This window comes from Spermophilus citellus (assembly GCF_964194105.1).
Source record: "Spermophilus citellus genome assembly, chromosome: X".
Classification (NCBI taxonomy): domain Eukaryota; kingdom Metazoa; phylum Chordata; class Mammalia; order Rodentia; family Sciuridae; genus Spermophilus; species Spermophilus citellus.
The window spans coordinates 148,064,789-148,084,660 of record NC_138190.1 but is presented as its reverse complement, the minus strand read 5'-3'; the positions used below and the strand labels follow the sequence as shown (position 1 = coordinate 148,084,660).

Sequence of the window (19,872 nt, the reverse complement as noted above, 5' to 3'; positions counted from 1 at the left end):
GCTTAGTACTAAAATAGAGAAAAGCTATTACTTTGTGCATATTCATCTTGATCTAGTTCCAATACCATATTAATCATAATAATTTTAGCCTAATATTTGTGGGTATTCAATCATATCATTAATAAAATAAGACAGATTTTAGATCTTTCTAATGTTTATAACCAATTATTTCATGTTCTTATCTGATAGAATTTATTAGAAAACATGAAAAACATTAGATAACAATAAACACAGCATTCCTGTGTGCTCCAGGGTTTCCCTTGAAATACTCTTAATATGTTGCTATTTAAAATAATAATTGCTGGGACTGGGGTTGTGGCTCAAGAGGTAGAGTGTTCACCTAGCATACGTAAAACACTGGGCTCAATCCTCAGCACCATAAAGTAGTATGTTATTTTCTCTTTTAATGTTCCTTTGTTTCTGATGCTGAGGGCATTTAAAACTATACATCTTTTTCTGAAATTCCACTAGTTTGGGTAATAATCATGTTCTTTTTATCTTGACTGAGCAAAGAAATTATTGATTCATTATCTGTGTTGTCTTATTGGCATGTACCTATGCAATGTTCACACATTAATTTCTTTTTAAAAAATATTTATTTTTAGTTGTAGTTGGACACAATACCTTTATTTTATTTGTTTATTTTTATGTGGTGCTAAGGATTGAACCCAGGGCCATGCATGTGCTAGGTGGGTGCTCTACTGCTGAGCCACAACCCCAGCCCCCTCACACATTACTTTCTTAATGCAAAAAGTGAATGTGTCAACTATATTAGCTCTTGAAATGTTCACTTTTTGCATAAGAAATCTCACTATTTATTATTGAACAAAATAAAACAGCCTGAGTCTGTATATATTACTTTTTCAGTCCTTTTTTTGGCTTAATAAGATTGCATTTATGTCTTGATGGACATTTTTGGCCATTATGAAAAATACTAGTACAGACATTCATATACAAATCTTTACATGAACATATGTTTTCATTTCTATTAGGCATATTCTTTAATAGTAGAGTTTTTAGGTCAAATGGTATTTCTTTATTTAATTGTCAGGAATTACCCAACTGTTTTGCAAAACAGCTGCACCATTTTACATTCCTACTAGTAGTGGATAAAGGTATCAGTTTCTCAACATCTTCACCAATAATCATTGCTGTTATTTTTATTTTAGCTAACCTAAAGGGGATAAAATGGTTTGGATGTAGATTTATCTGATTAATGATATCAAATATTTTAATGTATATATTGACCATTTGTGTACCTTCTTTGCAGAAATGTCCATTCACTCCTTTGCTTATCTTTTAATTAGATTATTTGTCTTTTAGGATTGACTTGTAAAAGTTCTTTATATATTCTTTTTCATTTTACTTGTTGTTTTTCGATATTCTTGATATATTACACCTTCATCAGATTATGATATGGAAATATTTTCCCCATTCAGTGAGTAGTCTTTTCACTGTTCTAATATTATCCTTTGAAGCCAAAGTTTTTCACTGTGATGAAGTCCAATTTATATATTTTTCCCTTTGATTGCTTGTACTTTTGGTATCATATGTAAGAAATCAATGTCAAATTTAAAGTCACAAATATTTCACTTACATTTTGTAAGAGTTTTATGTTTTTAGCTCCTATATTAAAGTCTTTGACCCACGTTGAGTTAAATTTTGTGGAATGTGTGAGAAATTTAATGGGGTAAACTCATTTGTTACCTAACTTTCTGTTGTTGTGTAGGCAGTCAGATGTATTTACCAAGAAAAAGTTGATCAAATTTTTATTTCAATAATACTAGTTTATGATCTTGATTATTTTGATACTGATTAACAAGATAAGCTGACTCTGGACACATCCTGAAAACCTCTGCCAAGGTTTGAAATAAACAGCTGGGGAAATTCAATTTTATATTATCTGTTCCTGCAGCTGCTGAGCTTCTTCTAAGCAAGGGTCAAGGAAAATAATAGGTTTTCCGATTAGTTTTAGATAAAATGTGAAAAAACAGTTCATGTCAGGGACAATTGTTGCTAAATATATTTGGCAGGATTTATATATTGAATCCCAAGGGAAACACACAAACAAAAAGCTCACACAAGTTAGGAAGGAGCAAAACCTGTGAATCCTGGAATGTTTTAATCATTTACTGTGCAGATTATCCTGGAATTGAGACACGCAAATAAATCACGTATTTCTGATTCAGTGGAAAATATTTTCTAATGGAAAAGGTCTTAGGCTGGGAAGCTGTATATTGTTGTCCTGTTGATGTAGAAATTTGTGGATACAGAAAAAGACAGACCTTGTCTCCAAAGAGAAGCAGCTTAGCTGTTGGAATGCAAGAAATGCACAAGAACCTTTGAAATGGAAAAAAAAAAAAAAGGTCATGCCCTTGCCTACAAAATGTAACATGAGGGCAATATGCAAGCACTAGAAAAACTGGAGTGAAATTGTGTAACTCCATCCTGGCTCCATCTCTAGTTCCTTCTGCTCCTTCATAAATATTAACAGCCTACAACAAGAGGTTTCTGTTTCTCCTTCTGCAGATGGTCTGCATTTTCCTTTGAATGTATATTTCTTAAGTTACCTTGAAAGATGTTGCTCCCTTAAGATAGGAGAAAATCAGTACAGAAAGTCATTTGTCATGGCCTTGAGTTGGCAGAAGGGCTCCCCAAGCAACATGCTTTCTTGGGTGTCCTGCAAACTCCAGAGTGGAGTAAAATGTGGGAGAGCAGAGAAGTAAGCATGAAGTCTGCACCACCTTTGCCCCATTCCTGTTAGCTGGTCCCCTTGAGAGAGGTCTGTGAAAACCCAGCATCCCCAAGGAGCTTTTCCAGCCAGTTTGCTGCTAGATCCCAGGAAGGGGTGTGAAGGGCTTCTTGCCTGACTATGGATTGTGCTTGCAGCAGTTTTTGCTTTATGTGTGTGGAGGCTGTCCTTCTCACCGTTGGAGAGATCTCTTCTGGATGTTACCTTTCTTAGAAGGAAATCTGCTTCATTTGTTGGGTTAGTCCTTTCTGCTTCAACTTTGACATCATCTGGGAGTCAGAGAGCCTCCCTCTGCAAGGTGCTGTCTGTGTCTGTCCCTGTGTTTTCAGGGATTCCCCACAGTTCCCATTGGGCATGACTCTTGCAGATACATGTAGCAAGATCTGCTGTCTGCAGTGTGATGCAATTTTTCTCCAAACTAGTGCAAAAATAATGTCCTTCATCAGAGTATGTCAAGGGCTGCAATCCTGGGGACCTTCTGGTTGGTTCTGTTGGGGTATGTGCCTAGCTGCATCTTTCTACTTACCACACAGCATCTCCTCCAGGTTTGTATGATGGGAGGGTGACTGTGTAGCTCATGATACAGATCTTACAGAGTCACATTCACCCTTTTTATATAAAACATTTAAGTTTTCAGTATCTCTTAGCAGGTTTCTGTTAATAATATCTGCTAAGCTTTTGTGACAGCATCTTCACAAATTTATAGCTGGCAGTGAATTATCTGAAAGTAAACCAGACGAAAACATTTCCAGGCAACATTGTTCAAATATTGACAATTTGTATGCCTTATTAAGTTATTTTAAAGCTTTTGAAAAATGCAAATAGGAAAAAAAATCATCTGTTTTTTTCTTCTTCCTTTTGCATGGAGGAAGTTTATTGGGGTAGGCAATCCACTGGAAGTAATGGAAACAGGATTGGATAGAGGGAGAAGTTGAATGGATGCAGTTTTATTCACCCTCACATTGACCAGGAAAGGGACATTTCTTTGGGTGAGGTTGCTGACTTCAGACAAAGGTAGTTTCCTAAGGGGAACTCAGATGAAAGCCATCAGCTGTCAGCATTTCCAGCAGCTTGTCTCCCTCCTCTAGTATCCACTTTGGATTCCTCCCACTACCTTTCATTTTGTACTTCTGCTGGTTCAATTGGGTCACCTGATGAGGTGCCTCGTCATTGTGCCCTTCTCAGGACTTGGTTGCGCTTGCCCATTTATCATCCAAATTGGGCAATGGAGTACCAAGAGATATCCAAGTGAATGATCTTGGTTCCAAATGCATTCTTCTCTTTTCCTATTGTATAACACTTCCTGCCACTGCTCATCACAGTAAGTTACTCCTAGCCTTTTAAAAACCAGGGCTCCTAAGCCCTCAGAGCCCACATTTAGAGGCAGTTTCCCCAATGGGGTCAATGGGAGTAATGTTAATTTGAAGCTGCTCCTACTGACACCCCTCATTTCCCAGATCCATGTAATTTAGTTAGGAAAATAGCACTATATAATAGCCATTAAACTATTGAATATACTGCATCCTGGAAGATTGTGCCTTATTCTTACAGAATATTATCTCTAAACTGGTGTCTTAGCTATTCCTTCAACAAGCTATTCTACACTCTATCAGATGGGCAACACAATTTTCCAGTAATATTGTATATGATTAGACTATTGGATCCCATGGTCATGTATTTCCTTGCTTTAAAATGGATTTCTTGGTGTGATGCAATGATAAAATGCAAGGTCTTGTGCTAATGGAAGGGCTTGGCTGGTGTTGATTACTTAGGCTCACCAAATGGCTAAATGTCGGTTTTCATGACTAAACACTCAAGGTCACTCCAGGTGAACTGGGCTGCACAAAATTATCACACAGAGACAGAAATACCTTTTTCTTTGGGTCCTGTGATAGCTCCTCTGACCTTAGGGGTCCATGGAAAGAGAGAGAGGAGCATGTGCTGAACCCTTTTATTGGGGAGAAGCCATTCAAATGAGGCAAGGGGTAGGATTACAAGGGAACAGGGCCACACCTTATTATCCAAGCGAGGGAAAAGACCTAGTCCCAAGTCCTGAGTCATGGCACTACCCAGCCAGACTACAGCAGATTCCCCGTGGTGTATCAATCAGGACTTAAAGGTGCATGCATTTGGAGTGGCTCCCCACAGCTGGATAGTTTCCTTGATGAATGATGACATATGGGCTTGCTTTTGGACTCCATTGCTGGCAAGTTGGATATTCACAGCAACAATACCTAGATCAGCTTTGCCTGCATAGCCCATTATAGCCTCAGCAATGGCCCTTCATTCTTAGGTCCATTTTGCTAGAATTGAGGTACCAACAATAGAAGCCAGCAAACACTTGACTGGTTAAGGCATTCAGTCTACTTGGTTGTTCAGTGCCTTTTGTGTGGTGAATATTCTCTTGACTTATTCATTCTCTGTTGCCATCCTTTGTTTATGTAGATTCACGTTTCTGCCATGTCATTTTCTTTCTCTCTGAACAACTTCTTTGAATATTTCTTGCAAGATGGGTCTATTGGTAATATATTCCTCGAATTTTTATTTATTTAAGAAAGTATTTCTTCTGAAGTTTTGAAGGATAATTTCATTTAGTATACAATCCTAGGTTGATGTAAGTAAAGTGTTTTCCTCTTGCTTTGACTTCTTTTTTTTTTTTTTGAGAGAGAGAGAGAGAGAGAGAGAGAGAGAGAGAATTTTTTAATATTTATTTTTTAGTTTTCGGTGGACACAACATCTTTGTATGTAGTGCTGAGGATCGAACCCGGGCTGCACACATGCCAGGCGAGCACGCTACTGCTTGAGCCACATCCCCAGCCCCTTGCTTTGACTTCTTACAAGAGTTTTTCTTTGATTTTTCTGAAGTTTGAATATTATATACACAAATTCAGTTTTTATTTGTTTGTATTTATACTTCTTGTAAGTTTCCTGTATATGTGGTTTGATGTGTAGTATTAATCTGGGGAGATCAATTGCCTCTCAGTGTTGTTTCAAAACTTGGCCTCTGTTTCTTTCTTTTCTCTTCTTCTGGTATTTACATTTGTATGTGTTATACTTGTCCCACAGATTGTGGATATTCTGTTCTGCTTTTCCAGTAATTTTTTGAAGTTTCTATGATCATATCCTCAAGCTCAGAGATTCTTTCCTCTGCTATTCTATTAATGACCTCATTAAGCCAGTTGTGGTGGCACACACCTGTAATCCCAGCATTTTGGGAGGCTGAGGCAGGAGGATCACAAGTTCAAAGCCAGCCTCAGCAACAATGAGGTGCTAAGCAACTCAGTGAGACCCTGTCTCTAAATAAAATACAAAATAGGACTGGGGATGTGGCTCAGTGGTTCAGTGCCCCTGGGTTCAATCCTCAGTATCAAAAAAAAAAAAAAAACAGCCCATCAAAGATATTCTTTATTTCTGTTACAGTATTTTTTTTTACTTCCAGAATTATTTTTTTTGATTCTTTCTTAGAATTTCCATCTCTCTGCTTACAATATATATCTGTTATTATATATTTTCTACTTCCCCCATTAAAACCCTTAGCATATAGGTCATTGTTTTTAAAAGTTTCTAGTGTGATAATTTCTACTTTCCTGTCATATCTGGCTCTGGTTCTGGTGTTGAATTTGTCTCATCAAATTGGATTGTTTTCTTTTTAGAATGTCTTGTATTTTTTTCTGGACATGATATACTGGGTACAAGGAACAGCTATAAATAGGCTTTTAGTGATGTGTTGGTGGGGTGATGGGCAGGGCATGCACTCTATAGTGGTATGACTAGTTCTCCATCTTAGTATTTAGGTGAGCCTGTGCCCCTGGCCTGTGACTTTTCCACTGCTTCTTAACAAAATATGAGTAAATCAAATCTAGGAGTATATTAGAAGGATTATATAATACAACAATAATGAGATTTACTCCTATAGTGTAAGGATGTTTCAGCATATGACAATTTACCAGTGTAATACACATTGGTTATTTTGATTATTCAATCTAAATTGGGGGCTCAGGACATAACAGCCTAACTTGTTAGGTAGGGAAAGAGGAAAACTTGGGAACCTAAAAGAATTTTGATGACTTATGAAAAAAATAACACTTTAGGAACATTTATATAATTAATTTTAATAATAATTTCTAATTTAGTAACTGATCCATGAATAAATAGATAATTGGGAGTATTAGACTAGACACAAAAATGAGCATTAATGTATAATTGTCTGTGAATTATAATGCTTGGTACCAGAAGGTCTCAATGTATATAGTCTTCATTGAAAGTTAATTGTCTCTGTGATATTCTTGGTACCCCTAAGGAAGAAAGTATAATTTTAAGTACATATTGATCAAATTTTCATGTAAGATACTTAGGTTAAAGTTATAGTCTGTTTTAGAGGTGAAATTGAAAGATTCAATAGTTATTGCTTTGGTAGAAATTTTTTTGGCTGATGTACTGTATGGGTCTTGATTTTATGATCTATCATTTTGTACCTAATATATAAGTTGACTTGCAGAAACAGTGTTTGATTTGGTGGCTTTCAGGGATTCATGTACAACTTCTAATTTAGTAACTGAACATTTGTTAACAGTAGATGAGAATGGGATGGGAGCATTAGTTGCAGCTGAATTTTGAATGACTTTTCCTTTCTCCATACAGATTTCCTCCTAGAACACAAAGATCTTTTCCATTCAACACTTCGGTCATGTATAAAAAGACTGTGTTTGTAGAGTTCACGGATCACCTTTTCAACATTGCCAAGCCCAGGCCACCCTGGATGGGTAATAAAAAAACAATATTGAATGCTAATTATGACACTGGTTATCTTATTTCCTAGCAAGGATTCTCCTATCTTGGGAGTGCAGTTAAATATGGCAGCTGTCAAAAAGAATGTTCTTTTGTTCAGTTTTCCTTACTGCCATACTTAGGGCTGATACTTGTGTCTTTTATAAATGTTGCAGTGCTCCTGCAGCATTATTCTGGATTTCTTTTCTTTCTATCATCAATCCGTAGGTGATCTTATCCAGCTTTATGACTTTAAAATATTATCTATATGCTAATAATTCCCAAATTTCTATCTTCCACTTACACCTCTCACGTGAACACTAACTGCATACTTTCACTTAGATGTTGAATAAACATGCAACAAGATGTTCAGATGAGACATTTCCTGTCATAACTTTTTTTTTTTTTGGTGGCACTGGGTATCAAACCCAGGGCCTTGCACATGTTAGACATGTACTCTGCCACTGAGCTATACTCCATGTCTCTGTCTTAGAATTATTGGGAGAGGGCTGGGGATGTGGCTCACGCGGTAGCATGCTCGCCTGGCATGCGTGCGGCCCGGGTTCGATCCTCAGCACCACATACAAACAAAGATGTTGTGTCTGCCGAAAACTAAACAATAAATATTTAAAAAAATTCTCTCTATCTCTTAAAAAAAGAATTATTGGGAGAATTATAGGTGACAAATATTCCTATATTTTGAAAAAAGGTATTAGCCCACCTATTCAGGACTTGTTCATATAGTGGTTCAAAACTAGTTATGTAACCCTTGGACCATGACTCACTTATAAGCCTATATAAAAGAAGGCTAGGAAGTTTATATTTAAAGATTTTTTGGAGAGCATTTTGGGGATATCCCTTACCATGTGAGGGGAATAAATCTCCCTCATGTCAAGCTATAACAGTGAAGACTTCAGGAGAACAACTTAGAAGACTAGACATAGCACTTCTGGAACTTGACATACTGACTAGTGCCTGATTTCTGTCTCTAAAAACTTTAGGGCCAGGGCTGTGGCTCAGTGGTAGAGCACTTGCCTTGCACATGTAAGGCACTTGGTTCAATCCTCAGCACCACATAAAAATAAAAATAAATAAGATAAAGATATTGTGTCCATGTATAACTAAAAAAATATTTAAAAAAAAAAAACTTTCAGGGTCAGAGACTAGGAGTAATTTCCCCTGATGGCATAGCAGGGAGGGTGGGATATAGTAGAATGTGACTGCACTATTATTGTTAAGCATGAGGTCAGAAAGTTCACAGGATGAGACCTGTCTTAAGAAGACCCTACCTAGCCTAGGTGACCCCAAGAGAAAAGGCCCATGTGGGTTGTACTGCCAGAAACATAAACTAAGGGGAAACATGCAAGTGACCAGCTAAAAAGTGTATACCCCATGGAGAGAGATACAGTATGATGTCACCATATTGAGGGTTGGGGAGGGGGTCTTCAAAGGACTCAGATATATTCCCACAAAAGAGGCAGAATTTTGGCATGTGCTACAACCAAGGGATACTAATGCAATGCTGCCACTGTTATTTCAAAGCAAGTCCCTATTATCAAGACTCTTTTTCCACTCCCACCCACTTTCCATTTCGTTCTACCTTAGAGGGTCCAGAATTTAGCTGGAGGAAAAAGGGAACTTTTAATTGCAGAGGACATCAAAATTTTATATTTAGACTGGACTGGTTTTATAATACTAAAAACATTGCTGTTCGCTAACACCTGAAAGTTACTGGAAAAGATTTAGGATCAGTCAAAGTGTAAGAGAGGAAAATTCCATATACTGCAATTAAAAACAAAGCTATTTTATGTTTTCATTGAATCCTATTAATTCAATAAACCATTTATAGGCATATTTTTTTAAAAAAATATGTTTTAGGTGTAGATGGACACAATATCTTTATTTTATTTATTTTATGTGGTGCTGAGAATCAAACCTAGTGCCTCACACATGCTAGACAAGAGCTTTACCACTGAGCTACAGCCCTAGCCCCATTTATAGGCATCTTATAATATCCACAAAGCAGAACTCTATGTGTGTGTGTGTGTGTGTGTGTGTGTGTGTGTGTGTGTGTATGTGTGTGTTTGTATGTGGCTGGGGATTGAACCCAGGGCCTTGTGCATGTGAGGCAAGCACTCTTCCAATGGAACTATAGTCCAGGCCCCACAAAATAGAACTCTTAATTTTTCTCTTGCTTTTCTGTGTCATGGATTAACAAATGACCCAGAGTACAAGCCACAGATCATATGAATAATTTTTTACCCCTCTCTTTCTCTTTTATTCTGTCTCCAACATCCAGTCCATCCATAAGTCCTATTGACTGTTACTCCAAAACAAGTTCCAAGTTGTCCTCTTTTACTTCCGTAAAATCAAGATTTATCCTGCTCTTATGGCCTATAAGGTCCTACATGTTATGTTCCCTATCTCTATAACCACATTTTCTATTACTTATTCACCTTGTTTCACCAAGCTTATTCCTATCTCAGGAGTTTTGCATTTTATCTCTTTTTAATGATTTTCCACTAGGTCTTTGAAACTATTGCTTCTTTTTTATTAGTCAGATCTCTTTGCAGATGCCATGTCCTCAGAGAGGATCTTCTTGACCACTATATTTAAAGTATCTCCTACCTCCTGCTTCATTATTTTCTAGCACACATTGTCATCCTTTATAGAAATCATAACTTCAAATTTTCTTGTTATTTCTTTACATGCTTAATGTTTCTATAATGTGAAATCCAGTACATAGGACAGTTCCTAGAATATAGTAAGAACTCAAATATTAGTTGAACTGATGAATGCACTTAATGAATTGCCAGAAATATTTCCTCAGAACAACCATGAGGCTGGGTGGTTTTGGCATAACTACTTGTTCTTAATAATCACAGGAGCTTGCCTCTCCACTGTGACATTGATCCTCACTTTCATAACAACTGGAGTGCTATCTTTCAAGTGACCTTTGAGGGACATCTCATTCTTGCAGGTCTGCTGGGTCCGACCATCCAGGCTGAGGTTTATGACACAGTGGTTATTACACTTAACAACATGGCTACTCATCCTGTCAGTCTTCATGCTGTTGGTGTATCTTACTGGAAATCTTCTGAGGGTAAGTGAAATGCCTTTCTATTGTCCTGTCATGCTAGGGATAGAAAGGTGAGATGTACTTGTTTATGAGGGTGACTACCTTAGTTCCTTTTGGATTGTTACAACAAAATACCTGAGACTATCCAGGTATTAGTCCCTTTAGAGCATCTGCTGACCAAGAATAGATCTTGCTTATTTAAATTGTCTTTGTCCTGCTTGTCTATTCTTAAAGCCTCTCACATTGCACATATATTTTATGTCTGAAGAAATCAGTTTGGTGCTAAAAAGAGAAAGAAATGGGGGGGGGACTGACTTGGAGTTTCCCCTTAACTTTGAAAAAAAATGAAATACCTACTTTAAAAACATGTCAGTACCAGGTGTGGTGGCATATGCATGTAATCCTAGTGCCTAGGGAGGCTGAGATAGGACGATTGTGAGTACAAAGCCAGCTTCAGCAACTTAGTGAGGTGCTAAGCAACTCAGTGAGACCGTGTCTGTAAATAAATTCAAAATAGGGCTGGGGATGTGGCTCAGTGGTCGAATGCCCCTGAGTTCAATCCCTGGTACCCTCCCCACCCCCCAAAATAATACCTGACAGTTTGTGAAGAAAAGAGGTTTCTTTAAAGCTTATAGTTCTGAGGGTTCAAGAGCATGATGCCAGGATTAGCTTTTGGTGAGGACTTCATGGCAGATAGCATCACATGTTGGGAGAGAAAGATGCCACATGGGGAAACAGGAAGCAACAGAGTGAGGTAAGAAAGCTGAACTTATATATTTTTAACAATACCATGTGTCCTAACCCATAGTCTCAACATTGGTATTAATGTCTTCCCAAGGTGGTGCTGCCACGACATAATTACCTTGTAGTAGACCTCATGCTATAATTTGGGTCTGCAATGTCCCTCAGAGTCCCATGTGTGAAAGGCTTAGTTCATAGCCTGTGGCACTATTGGGAGGTGGTTGAACTTTAAGAGGTGATGCCTAGTGGGAAGAAGTTATGTCATTGGGGTGTGCTCTTGAAGGTATATCAAGACCTTGCTCCCTGTCTTTCGCTTTCTCTGCTTGTCAGACATGAAGTGAAAGGCTTCTTCTACCATGCATTACCACTATGATGTACTGCTTTGCTATAAGCCCGAAAGCAATGGGCAAAGCAACTGAAACCATGAGCTATTTCTTTCCTCTTTTTAAGTTAATTATCTGAGGTATTTCATTACAGTAATGGAAAACTAACGCATGCGATCTTAGCTCTTCTTTATGGTGTCATTCACAGGCAGGCTTTTGTCACATAATGGCAAACCACTAAAAGCTCTTGTCTTGCCTTGTTCTTAGAAATAGTGATCCAAGAGTGGGAAGGAAAACTTTTTCCTTGTACTTTCTGATGTCAAGTGGTATGGAAAATGGAAGCAAAACTATGTCAGGTATCTACAAATATAGGTCTCTATAACCTGGAGTGCCGCAGTCTTGGCTGGGCACAGAATCACGAGCCACCACACAGCTTTGTAGATTCAAACAGCAATTCTTTATTCCCGAACTCACACCGGCCTCCACACACGTTCTCGGGCAATCCCAGTTCCCTGCCACCCAATTCACCTACTCCACGAGGCTTTTTTCCCAAAATGCTCTCTGAATCTCACGAGAACGCAACGGGAGCTCAGGCAGCAGGAACGCCCTAATTCCAGCAGCAATAATCCTCAACATCGAACTTCCCTAAAATCCAAGGTCTTAAACTGGGAACGCCCTTAACCCAAGGACCGGGATACTTCCTCAAACTGCAGGACACACCCTAATCCTGGATCCACCCTGGTCATTGAGCTGGGTCACCTTTCTCAAACACACATGCAAGGTCAACAGCGAAATTAACATGGGGTACGCTGGCAAGGAAATTTCGATGCGTCATTCCTACTTGGTAATGGCCCTCAGCACTGGAGGACAGAATGTTTATTTGGCCTAGCATGGGCAAGTAACAGGAAGAAAAAGATGACCATATTTTTAATCCTGCATACACCAGTTACTTTTTCTTCCAAAATTACACATGTTCCTCACTCCTTAAAATCACTTCCTCTAAATGCACTTTAAACAAAACCTGCCATTTTCTTAAAGCCTGTTCCTTTCTGGTCATAGTTATTGGTCCAAGTTAAGCCACTGTGGCTATCAAGCACTTGAAATGTGGTGAGTCACAATTGAGGCATACTGTAAAATACACACTGGATTTAAAATGCATAGTACAAAAGAAGACTGTAAAATATCCCACTCATTGTCTATGACTACATATTGAAATTATAATATTTGGATATATTAGGTTAAGTTGCCGCGTCCAGCAAAATGGACCGAGTCCGGCGGGAGACGTCGGGGTTAAAAGAGTTCACAGGACACCAAGGTTCTTCATCTAGGGGAGACTGGCTTTATTATCTCAGCTCATACTTATATATTTCTTTCAGATAGAATGGAAAGCCACTAGTAGGCGGGAGCAAGGAGGAGGGGAAAACAGGTGGTTCATGTCGACTCATAATGAGCCTTCAACCAGGAACCTTATCAGACCCAAGCAGGTCAGGACGTCCCCACATGACCATTATAGGCTGAATAATATGAAAACAGACACCACAAATCCTTCAAGGCCTTGTGAGCTCCTTCAAGGCCTTGTGAGCTGGCCTCTTTGACGTGCACAACAAGAAACCAGGGCTGGATCCAAGCCCTGGGGGCCGGGGGGAGTCCGTGCCAGCATAAGTAAAATACATAATTAAAATAATTTCACCTATTTTCTTTTACTTTTCTTAACATGTCTATGAGAAAATTTAGAATTACATATGTGCTCATGTTATATTTCTATTGGACAGCACTCATCTGTACACTCCCAAAACAATGTCATTTAACATATATTGAAGCTGCTGCTCCTGGTGTGGTGACTCATGTTTGAACATGTTTCATCATGCTGTGTGACCCAAGTCTTCATTGTGGCTTTGTCAAGGGATTTATTTGGAGACCTAGTGGAAGAAAATTTCATGAAGTCAGGAACATTACTATTTTAGTGTAAGCCCCCAAATTTATTTACATTTCCTGTTCTCCCTTGTGGAGCCAGGACAAGAATCATAAAAATTCTATCTCATCTGCCTTCTCATGCCCAGAAAACTTCCTAGGGAGGAACTTTCCTTCTTTCTCCTTTTGCTCTGACTTCCCAGGCACTCCTTCACCACCTAGCAGAAGCACAATGTGAGCTCATTAAAATAAACAACCTGTTTGGTCATACCCTTTACTCTAGCTAGCATTTCCTTAACCTTCACAATGTAGAAAATGAGTGAAGAGCGTGCCAAAGTTGACGATGACACTGTTCATATAGTTGTTAGCATATGTAAGTCAAGAAGATTCAAGTAAGTCATTAATACATTATTGGCATACATACTCTATATTATACAGCCTAACTATACTTACATGTTGACTAAGTTCTTATTTTGAAATGAGATTGCCTTAATATTCTGGATTTCTTTCACGAATCCATGCCAAATTTGGGTTGGGGTAAAGTAACAAGAGAGGATAGACAGTATAGAGAAAAGGTCACCCATGTTTCTGCTGGAGATGATTAGGCTAATTCTATGAGCTTTATCCACTTGAGAGTTTTCAGAACAATACAGGGAAATTTTAGTTTTTTAATTTTTTTTAAAGAGAGACAGAGAGAGAGAGAGAGAGAGAGAGAGAGAGAGAGAGAGAGAGAAGAGAGAGAGAGAATTTTAATATTTATTTTTTTAGTTCTCAGCAGACACAACATCTTTGTTTGTATGTGGTGCTGAGGATCGAACCCAGGCCGCACGCATGCCAGGCGAGCGCGCTACCACTTGAGCCACATCCTCAGCCCCACAGGGAAATTTTAGAGAGGTCACGGTTCCTACAATTTTGCAGCAAGGGCTAAGCATAGACACGATTCTTGTGTACCCTAACCTGGTGAGGTCTGGGTAAATGGGTTAAATAGTAATATGGCTTACCAGAGTTGACTTGGGAGGTAAAAATGACAGACTTGCAAACCTATACAAATACAAAGCACATCATTGAGTGAATATTTCTACATTGTATTATAATTGTACTTCTACATTCCCCATCAAACATAGTGTTGGCCCTATAGGGAAGAACCAAGTTAAAAAATTTTAAATCTCTGTATCTTAACCATGCCTGCCTATCAAAGAGTGTTAACAAAGTATATATCCAATGCATGTTTGTTGATGAATTGACTTGAGTTGATCAAAATGATGCAAGAATGGAGGCAATATTATTAATTAACAGAATCTGGAGATGTGAATAAGAACCTGATTTTTACCACTTATGTTAGGATCAGTGGTCTTAAGCTCCTCTGGAATACATAAGGCTTTCCCCTATTTATAGCTGCTGCTTATTAGTTTTTCAAATTAAATTGCTTCCTTCTTTTTTCATACAATTATTCTTTTTTTTCTTATTTTTTTGATTTTATTTTATGTGGTGCTAAGGATTGAACCCAGTGCTTCAGGCATGCTAGGTGAGCACTCTACCATTGAGCCACAACCCCAGCCCACTTCCTTCTTTTTTTAATTTTTAAGATCTTTATTAACAGATGATAATAGCATATCTTTTGGAGTACATTTGGATGTTTTTATACATTGTTTATTAAATTAAATTTATTTTTAACTAGTACATTATAACGTAAAGATTGTTCATATTAATGGGGAGTGACAATACTTCCAAACATGTACACCTTGTGTTATGTTTAAGTGACACTAAACACATCTGTCTCCTCAAACATTTATAATTTCTTTATGGCAAAAACATTAAAAATCCTTAAAGTTTATTTCTTATGTAGAATCCATTTGTTCCAATGAGCTTGATATATTCCTCTGAGTGGACAATGGACATAGAAGGCACAGTTTTCTACCTTCTTTCTTTAGGAGCTGAATATGATGATCAGACTAGCCAAAGGGAGAAAGAAGATGATAAAGTCTTTCCTGGCGAGAGGCATACCTATGTATGGCAGGTCTTGAAAGAGAATGGTCCAATGGCCTCTGATCCACCATGTCTCACCTACTCATATCTTTCTCATGTGGATCTGGTAAAAGACCTGAATTCAGGCCTCATTGGAGCTCTGCTGGTATGTAGAGAAGGTAAGTAGGTGAAAGGGTAGGACAGAAATGAAATAAGGACATAAATAAGAACAGGGTTTTTTTTTTCTAGTTGTACGTAGACACAATATCTTTACTTTTATTATTATTTGGTGCTGAAGATGGAACCCAGGCTCTCATGCATGATAGGCGAGCGCTCTACCTCTGAACCACAACTCCAGCCCAGGACAGGATCTTTTAATAACAGCATTTGTGTTCTTTTCTCTGAAAAAATATTCTTTTCTTTTCCTGGAAAGCTTTATGGAGGTAAACACATCAGTGAGTGGTTCAAATGCTTAGTTTTTATAAGTCAAAACTATATAAAATTTGAGTAATGTAGATGTTTGTTTATTTTTGTAACTAATTATCCTAAAATAATCTTAATTTTATTCATGTGTTTTTAATTTATACCTTAATAGCATAAAGTAAATTAGGTAATTAAACTTTGTATAATTTAGTTTTAATCCCGTTTTTATGGTACAATTAGCTTCATTTGAACTTTCTTATGTTCTAGTTCTCTATTGTTGAATAACTCCACAATTTATTGGTTTAAAATGACAACAATAATTGATTAAACCACCAAACTGTTTTCCACAGCAGTAGCACTATTTTACATGAGGGTTGAAATTTCTGCACATCCTTGTCAATATTTGTCTTTAATTAAAAAAATAGGCATCCTAGTAGGTATGAAGTAGTATCACTTAAAATTGCAAAGTATAAACGTTACATATTTTCCATCCATTTTGTAATGTTTTTGTTTTCTGTTGTATGTGTGTGTATGTCTGTGTGTGTATATATATATGTATATATACATATATATATATATATATATATAGAGAGAGAGAGAGAGAGAGAGAGATTATATTTGGCTTGTGTTTTTGTATGTCTTTTAAATTCCGTTTTTCTAGTAATTCATTTTAATGTATTTTATAAAAGTAATAGTCCAAAAAATTTTGAAATTTAAATAAATAACCCTTTATCACAGATAGTTTTATAAACTGTGGAATAGGAAACTTTATATCAAAGAAACAGTGTTATAGTAAAGCTAACAACAAAGGACTACATTTGTTCTTATTCTCAAGCAGTTGATAAAAAAATGTCTCCTCCTAGTGGTGATTTTTTTCTATGATGTGATTTTATATAGAAGATAAATTCATTCATATTCCCCCCACTCTATTTCCCCCAGGGAGTTTGGACAAAGAAAGAACACAGATGTTGCACCAATTTGTACTGCTTTTTGCTGTATTTGATGAAGGTTAGTGAGCTCCGATCTGAAAGAAGTCAAATTATTGCCTTAATTTGGTATTTGAGAATGTGGGCTGCTTCTGTTCAGAGTAGGTGATTATAGAAAGACAAACAATATTACTATTCAGGATAGATCCTCGAAATAGAATGGTGAGATGCATGAACTTGATGATGCTATTTGTCTTAGTCCATTTTGGGTTATTATAACAAAATACCAGAGGTAAGATATTTTAAAAATAAACGAGGATTATTTAGCTCATAGTCCTAACAATTCAAGAGCATGGTGCTAGCATCAGCTAAGAGGTAGGAAGATAGAGGAACTAGGTCACAGGTTTTCCTTGTTCCTCTCCTTAAATCCATAAGCAAAGACTTTTGATTGTACTTCCTAAATACATTGTTTAATCTTCATCTCTCATTAAGTATGTGACTTTTGACAAATTAACCTCTGCATCTGTTTCCTCAAATCTAAAAATGAAATATTTTCTCAAACAGTTGTTATGAGGATTAAACTTTAGCCTTTTTTGTTGCTGGGGCTAGTTGTTGAAGGTAGCTTTAAACTCTTTATCCTCTTTTCCAAGTTTTGGGATTATAGGTGTGCACCAACACACCTGGTAAACTACTATGCTCTTAATTGAGGCCTCCATCATTTTTCTCATGACTAGTCTCCCTGCCTTTTGAGTTCTTGACCCTCCATTATTACTACAGCAGTCTGAGAAATGTCTAGTACTTTAGCTCTAATTTTAGAGAGGAGGTTGAGAAGCTTTCAGGTGTGTAGAGTTTCATTATAAACGGAAATGAAGCAATTATGACAGAGACAAGGACTGACAGCCCTTTCATCTACTTCCCTTTAACTAAATCATGGCTCAAACTAACCAATATTCTCCCTTTCCCTAGTTATTATTTATCATTATTCTTTCCAACCTATTGTTATGGACAAATATAAGGAGAGACAATCAGTTTGCTAATGTTTTCTCTCATTGATTTTGAGGGGATAAGTCACCCATGTCTATTTTTTTAATATTTATTTTTAGTTGTATGTGGACACAATACGTTTATTTTATTTATTTATTTTTATGTGGTGCTGAGGATCAAACCCAGGGCCTCACACGTGCTAGGTGAGTGCTCTACTGCTGAGCCACAAACCCAGCCCTTCCATGTCTATTTTTGTGGCAAACTTTTTTTTATTGTTAGTTGTTCAAAACATTACAAAGCTCTTGACATATCATATTTCATACATTTGATTCAAGTGGATTATGAACTCCCATTTTGTGACAAACATTTTTAAGTTGTGAGTATCTTTTTGTGAAAGGAGGGAGGCAGGAAAGAACAGAAGGAGAATCACTCATGAAAGAAAGGTTAGGTGACTTTTTTTTTAACCTTCTCTCTCATCAGGGAAGAGCTGGCACTCAGAAACAAAGGGCCCCTTGACACAGGCTATGGATTCTCCATCTGCTGGGCCCTTGCCTAGAATGCACACAGTCAATGGCTACGTAAACAGGTCTCTTCCAGGTATGTGCATGCCTGCTCAATAATCCTCAGAGTTCTTTGAATTCAGCATTAGAGTGCTCTTCTCCAATTCTCAGACAACTGTGCATCACAATAGAAAGCCCACTGAAATCTGGCCTCTGGGTTTTTGTTTTGTTTTGTTGGTACTGGAGACTGAACCCAGGGGTGCTTAACCACTGAGCCACATCCCCAGCCCTTTTTATTTTTTATTTAAAGACAGGGTCTTGCTGGGTTGCTTAGGGCCTCGCTTAGTTGTTGAGGCTGGCTTTGGACTTGCAAGCCTCCTGTCTCAGCCTCCTCAGTTGCTAGGAGGAGTGTATGTGTGTGTATCACCCCTCTCAGGTTTATTTTCCTTAATTATTTTCTATGTTTTTCAGTAATTCTATAATGAATATTCATTCTTTTAGAGTTAAGAAGGAAATTATTTTTGAAACATTCAAGCTCATGCTCTCACATACCTTATAGATTAAGAGATGGATAATAATGAAGGAATCAATATAAAAATGCAAAATTACAAATCAACAATTACTCTGAAAGAAAATTACATAATTGTATGTATAAGTATATAACTAAGGAAACTGACCTAGACTATATTTTTTTCATGAAGTGCCACTTGAAGTGAGCTTTAGAATAAGATAAGGAATAACTATTATTTACTGTATTGCCATGGTTGGTGTTACAATGGATATGAGAGGTGATGATGGTGAGAAGGAAATCTCTCACTTGTATAATTGCTGGATGGTGCCATTTACTGAGATAAGGAAGTTGAAAGAGAATGAGGTATTGAAAATTGCAAATTTGGGGGCTGGGGTTATGGCTCAGTGGTAGAGCACTTGCCTAGCATGTGTGAGGCACTGGGTTTGATCCTCAGCACCACATAAAAATAAATAAATATAATAAAGGTATATAAACAACTAAAAATATTTTTTAAAAAGAGCAAATTTGGTTTTGAAAAATTGTAGGTTTTATGAGCTATCCAGGTGGGAATTTTGAGATGGTTATATAAGTTCTGGGAGAGGTCAGAAATGGATTACAAAAGAAGGATCAGTCTGAACAGAACCAGACAAGTGTTTGTCAATTAACAAAATATTTTCCAGTTATTTACTTCTAAGCAATAGTTGTCTTATTCTTGTTTAACAGGTCTGATTGGATGCCACAGGAAATCAGTCTTTTGGCATGTTATCGGAATGGGCACTACCCCTGAAGTGCACTCAATATTCTTCGAAGGTCACACATTTCTTGTGAGGAACCATCGCCAGGCCTCCTTAGAGATATCTTCAGTAACTTTCCTTACTGCTCAGACTGTCTTGATGGACCTTGGACAATTTCTGTTATTTTGTCATATCTCTTCCCACCAACATGGTAATATCTTGGAACTTAAAAATGAATATTGTGAATATCCAGTTC

At 37.4% G+C, this 19,872-nt stretch overlaps 1 protein-coding gene across 3 annotated transcripts in view; it reads left to right on the top strand.

Moving 5' to 3' along the window:
• Positions 1-19,872, top strand: part of F8 (coagulation factor VIII) — a 110,344-nt gene that overhangs the window by 3,507 nt on the left and 86,965 nt on the right. For 2 of the 3 annotated variants that reach the window (XR_014020144.1, XM_081278407.1), the window contains exons 2-7: positions 7,394-7,515; positions 10,500-10,622; positions 15,505-15,717; positions 16,901-16,969; positions 18,352-18,468; positions 19,606-19,827. Coding sequence is in view for 2 of the 3 variants with exons in the window: in XM_081278407.1 (XP_081134533.1) it covers positions 7,394-7,515; positions 10,500-10,622; positions 15,505-15,717; positions 16,901-16,969; positions 18,352-18,468; positions 19,606-19,827 (866 nt within the window). In the remaining variant the exon portion in view is untranslated. The remainder of the gene's footprint in view (positions 1-7,393; positions 7,516-10,499; positions 10,623-15,504; positions 15,718-16,900; positions 16,970-18,351; positions 18,469-19,605; positions 19,828-19,872) is intronic. The other variant, XM_081278408.1, reaches the window with a different exon arrangement.